General features: G+C 47.6%; 1 protein-coding gene across 1 annotated transcript in view; it reads right to left on the bottom strand.

Annotated features, from left to right (window-relative positions):
* Positions 1-234: 234 nt before the first annotated feature.
* Positions 235-5402, bottom strand: part of LOC311244306 (membrane-associated guanylate kinase, WW and PDZ domain-containing protein 1-like) — a gene marked incomplete at its 5' end in the record, with an annotated part of 219745 nt that continues 214577 nt past the window's right edge. The window contains 3 exon segments of the mRNA XM_084333755.1: positions 235-1662; positions 4504-4642; positions 4845-4988. Of these exon segments, the coding sequence (XP_084189881.1) occupies positions 551-1662; positions 4504-4642; positions 4845-4988 (1395 nt within the window). The 3' untranslated portion in view covers positions 235-550.

The following is a 5402-nucleotide window of genomic DNA, read 5'->3' as shown; positions in this document are numbered from 1 at the left end:
GCTATAGTTTGTTTAGTAAAGCAATTCTGGGGTGGGGGAAAAAAACACATCTATAAACATGTTTAAAACAAAGCCTAGTAGTAAGATGTACCAGTTACCTCAGCTGGAAGCATGTTTTAAAACCTCTGAGGGAACGCATATCTAAAACCTCTGAGGGAACATATGTTTAAAACCTCTGAGGGAACAAATATTTTGAGTCCAATGCCAAAAAGAAAAGTAAATAAAAAAGCAAAATCACTTTTTTCTTTTTTTTATATGCAGGCACATACACATAACTTCACTACAGTACAACAACCTCCGTTATGGCCAAAATAACTATAACATTAACAAAACAAACAATATGAACTGAAATAAGGATTGTACTCCTGCTGTTTTATGAATCTCTGGCTAGGATCACAAGAATTGAAGTCAGTCAAATCAATCAATCAATCAATAAAACCAATTGGTCAAATAAAATCACAAGAGTCAATATCCTCAGAAGTCCAAGTCCAGTGTCTGGTACAGTTTCCACAGATGGAGGAGAGAACGGCGAGGGGGGGATCTCTCCGCTCTAGATGCTGAGGTCCTTGGGGCTTTCTTTGTACGGCCTTCTCTTGGGCTCAGGGAGTTGGTTGGGTCCGTGGCCTACAGTGTTATTCTGGCCTGCGTTGTTGCAGGCCGCGTTATTGTTCTGCGCAGCATTGTTCTTCATCATGCTGTAATAGTCATTAAGTCTGGGCGCTGCCGTGTAGTTCAGCTCATCCCGGCTGTAATTACTGTCGGGGGAGGAGTCCCGTTCCGTCCTGCATGACCTCTCCGGAGTCCCGTTCGTCGTGCACCTCTCCGCCCCCCTCCTCTCCGGGGAGGGGTCCCTCAACAAGAGGTTGCCGTTCTTCGCGGATCTGTCGGGCGTGCGGCCCCTGGAGAGAGACCAGGAGTCCCCGTTGTTGTCGGTGCGCTCCGGGGTGGCGGCGGTCTCCCCCACGCCGCGGCCTGGCGTGTGCAGGTCCTTCAAGAGCCTGCGCTCGTAGAACTTCCGCTCGGGGGTGACCGAGAGAAACCCCCCGTCGTCGTTGTGATCTCTCTCGGGCGTGCGGTCCCGCGGCGCTCGCTCCGCCCGGCGGTCCATGGACTTGGCCCGTCGGCGGTCGGGGGGGGAGGAGTTGCGCTTGCGGGTCGGGGAGCGGTCGAGGGAGCCGCGGCGCGGCCGTCCAAACTTCCGGTCCAGGGTGGAGCTGCTGGCGGAGAGCTCTCGGCCCCCCCGCTCCTTCTCGGCCGCCGCCGCCGCCGCCGCCGCCGCCTTCTTCCCCGAGTTGTCTTTCCTCAGAGTCTTCAGGAGCTTAGAGATGCCGCTCTCCGACTCCGACTTCTTCACCTTGCGGCCCCGGCTCTTCTTGTTGCCGTCGTCTGGAGACTGTTGTCTGGGGGTAGTTTGACTGTGATTGTTGTTCCAGGTGTGATGATGGTTGGGGGTAAAGTGCCGACCCTGGTAGTCCGTCCTCTCGGTCCCGACCCCGTCCCCGTCTCGGCCCCGCGCAGCCTCCTCCTGGCGTGATGGTTGGTGAAGGTCTGGTGGATAACTGGACTCCGAGGAGGTGCGATATCGGATGTTGGGCGGCAGAGTTCTCACTTCCGGAGTGTTTTGTGTCCCGGGTGAGGGAGAGTGGCCGTCATTGCTGCCGTCTAGAGGGGAGCAGAATGGAAGAGAAGTTAGCGGACTGGTAATAACTGTATAAGTATGTACCATATATACCATGTATTTGCAATGCTCATGATCCTATAGTGACAACAAAAAAAACAGATGAATACAAGTTTCCATGTCCATCCATGTCAGCGCTTGTGTCTGTATCGGTAGAGTCAATACAGTGATTTTATGGAAATCATGCACACCCATGCACTTCCATAAACATATCATAAAAACAAAGATATTTGGAAAAAAAAAAAAAACCTTAATACATGTAATGTGAATGTTACAGTCAAACATTTTGTTTTATAGTATATATAGGCTGACTTACACTGAAGTGACAAACCTTCAATATGCTTTTTATCTCTATAGGGAGAAATGGGTTGAAATATAAATAGACAACAAGGTGCCTCACATTAAAACCAGTGGGGCCAGGAGTCACTGACACAACAGGTGCCTCACATTAAAACCAGTGGGGCCAGGAGTCACTGACACAACAGGTGCCTCACATTAACCAGTGGGGCCAGGAGCAATGTTCCCTCTAATTTTTTTCCCCAGTCTGAGCAAACACTCAAACCTCCTGAGCAGACATCAGCAACTACTGAGCAACATACGTCACCTGCCGATTAACCGGTTAGTTGATAAGCGGAAACATTTGAGAATTTTAATTTCCCTCAATGTCCAACATAAATATCTATACATTTTGCTGATACACAGAAATAATACAAAAAAAGGCATATTATATTCCTTAATCAAATATTTATTTGACCATTGATTGACGATACAGAGCATAGTCCTTACTGTGAGTCGTGTCACTAACTTTTGTCTTTTTAGGAGGCTGACTCGTCATTATTTTATTAAGTGAATTATCATGCGACTTCAAGGGTGACCATATTGTGATTTTTTTTTTTTTTTAAAGAGGACACTCTGCCTTCAGCCTCAAGATACTTAATGATACTCGAAGTTTACTCAAAGATGTCTTATCATTTTAATATATTTAAAGTATGCCTCCTCTGTATGGATATAAAATTGTTTATATTATTTTATAACAAAATTATATCTCTCTATAACCAAAGTTACTCAACATGCTGTATTATGCCTAAAGTAATCTATCTGACAAATCTCAAGAAAATAACGAAATCTAAATCAACCTATGACAAAATAATATATATTTTCAAGTCTTACTGGACACTCCGCTTCCAATTAGTCTCGACCGGGACGATAAATTGGGTGCAGTTCATCTGTAATGTACATTTTCGCATTGTGAGCAGAATCAATGCTGGTCAGATGAGGATCTGTCCGCTTCCTCATCTGTTGTCTGTGAGCGCAGTAGCGACGCCCAACAAAGCACTGAAAGCGGGGCTTCTCTGGGTAACGTCACACGCAACAGGGTACCGTAGTATTCGGTGCAACGTGCCAGTCAATTTAACTACATGCATATTTTACACGTTTCTGTGCGCGACAGATTTCAGATGTGCGCGGGAGCATTTTGCCCTGTGCGCGTACGCGCACCTTAGAGGGAACATTGGCCAGGAGTCACTGACACAACAGGTGCCTCACATTAACCAGTGGGCCAGGAGTCACTGACACAACAGGCACCTAGGAAATCATTCAAAGGAAAACAGTGAACCAATCATTGGGAAAAGCAGAAGAAACAAAAGCAAAAAAACAAACAAAAAAAGTGAATGTTTCGGCCACGAGTCGGCCAAATCAGACAGGTTGCTATGGCAGCAGCTTGTGATGAGCAGTGACATGAACCAATCCCAGTTGCACAACTGCTGGCCTGAGGCGGGCAGAGAGGCGGTGCATTGTGAATGATTCACATGGGTCATGAAGGCACGGTAACAAGTCAGGGGCAACAAGACATACCACATGTACACACACACACACACACACACCCATACACACACAGACGGATGCAGGTAGGGAGAAGCGACAATGGGAGTGTGTTCGGGTGCCACAGTGAAGGCAAGAAGGTCAAGGGGTGAGAAGCAGGGTGGATTGGGACAGACTTTTGGCTACAAACCGTGGTCTGATTTTGGCCCATTAGGTAGAAACAGGGCTCTCCCATCTTGTCATTCCTCATTGTACCAACAGCGAGATGAGGAGCCATCATCGCTGGAGAGGAGGAAGAGCCCCAGCGACACGAGAGAGAGGGAGAGGAATCAAAATAAAATAGAGAAAAAGATACAGTTTACAGTCTTCAAAGAGAGGAGGAGGGAACAGAGCGTATACATCGTATGATCACACGCCCGTCTGACAGGAAGAGAGGTGTTTGAAAAGTAAACCCAACCCCCCCCCCCCCCCCCCCATATAAAACTGAAAATGAAACGGGGAAAGAAAATACAATAACAAGCCGACTCTTGACTGTTGTCATAACTCACACAGCAAGATAATAATCAATCAACAGAGAATACAGCCCCTTGGGACAGCATTTTATTTTGGCAATAAAGCATTTGTGCTTCAGATTTCAACTGGAAGACCTCCAGTAACAAACATTCTGAAAACCCTCCGCTGATCAATATAACAGCTGAATCTAGCATAGCGACACCGCGATAGGCCGCTCTAAGACTTGGGATTAATAAGTGTCCCCCGCTGTGAAATCTATATATTGTTCAATATTCTCTTACAGTCTTGAAAATAAAAAATAAAATGTAAGAAAAGAAATAATATGTCTCCATCACACAAAGCAGCTCAGAGGAGCTCGTATTCCCTCCGGTGTCTGTGTTCTAAGGCTGGAATGGGGCTCAGTTTTAAGCGCTGGAGTCAGTGGTGTTAGTAACAGTGATGAGAACAAACAAACAAACAACCGCCACAAGGTCACGTGGTGGTCAACCTACCATATTCAGGCACAGAGCCGTCCCCCCTCTTCAGGACCAGCCGCGCCCTGCGGCCCCCGCTCTTGATCAGCTCGATGGCCCGCGCGTGCTTCATGGTCTTTGTGCTCTCTCCGTTGATCTCCAGGATCTCATCTCCAACCTGAAACGGGAAGGTGTGTCATGTTACCACGGCAACCGGCTAAGCGACGTTGTCACAGGGCTGTGCTCAAAAAGGGAAATGTATGGAGGAGACTGAAAAGATCTTCAAATCGACAAGATGTGTAAAACGTTTGAGCCCGAGCAGGATCTCGTTGGGATCTAAAAGAGAGGATCTTGAGGATTATCTTATAGAAGCTACCTACCCTCATTTTGCCGTTCCTGACTGCAGACCCGTCCTCAGCCAGTCTCAACACATACAGCTCCATGTTGTACTCCCTCCCCCCTCTCAGGCTGAAGCCAAAACCTTTACTGTCTCGCTCCAAGTCCACAGAGTAGAACTCAGCATCCTAGGAGAGAGAGAGAGAGAGAGAGAGAGAGAGAGGAGAGAGAGAGAGAGAGAGAGAGAGAGAGAGAGAGAGAGAGAGAGAGAGAGAGGCAGACAGACAGAGAGGCAGACAGAGAGAGAGAGAGAGAGAGAGAGAGAGAGAGAGAGAGAGAGAGAGAGAGAGAGAGGAGAGAGAGAGAGAGAGAGAGAGAGAGAGAGAAGCAGACAGACATAGAGAGAGAGAGGCAGACAGACAGACAGACAGACAGACAGACAGACAGACAGACAGACAGACAGACAGATAGACAGACAGAGAGAGATAGAGGCAGACAGACATAGAGAGAGAGGCAGACAGACAGAGAGAGAGGCAGACAGAGAGAGAGAGGCAGACAGACAGAGAGACAGTGAATTCAACCTGACAGTGAATTCTATGTAT

This window comes from Notolepis coatsorum (genome assembly GCF_963971535.1).
Source record: "Notolepis coatsorum genome assembly, chromosome: 17".
In the NCBI taxonomy this organism is placed as follows: domain Eukaryota; kingdom Metazoa; phylum Chordata; class Actinopteri; order Aulopiformes; family Paralepididae; genus Notolepis; species Notolepis coatsorum.
Note: the sequence above shows the minus strand (reverse complement) of the source record. Positions and strands in the feature narration are given on the sequence as shown.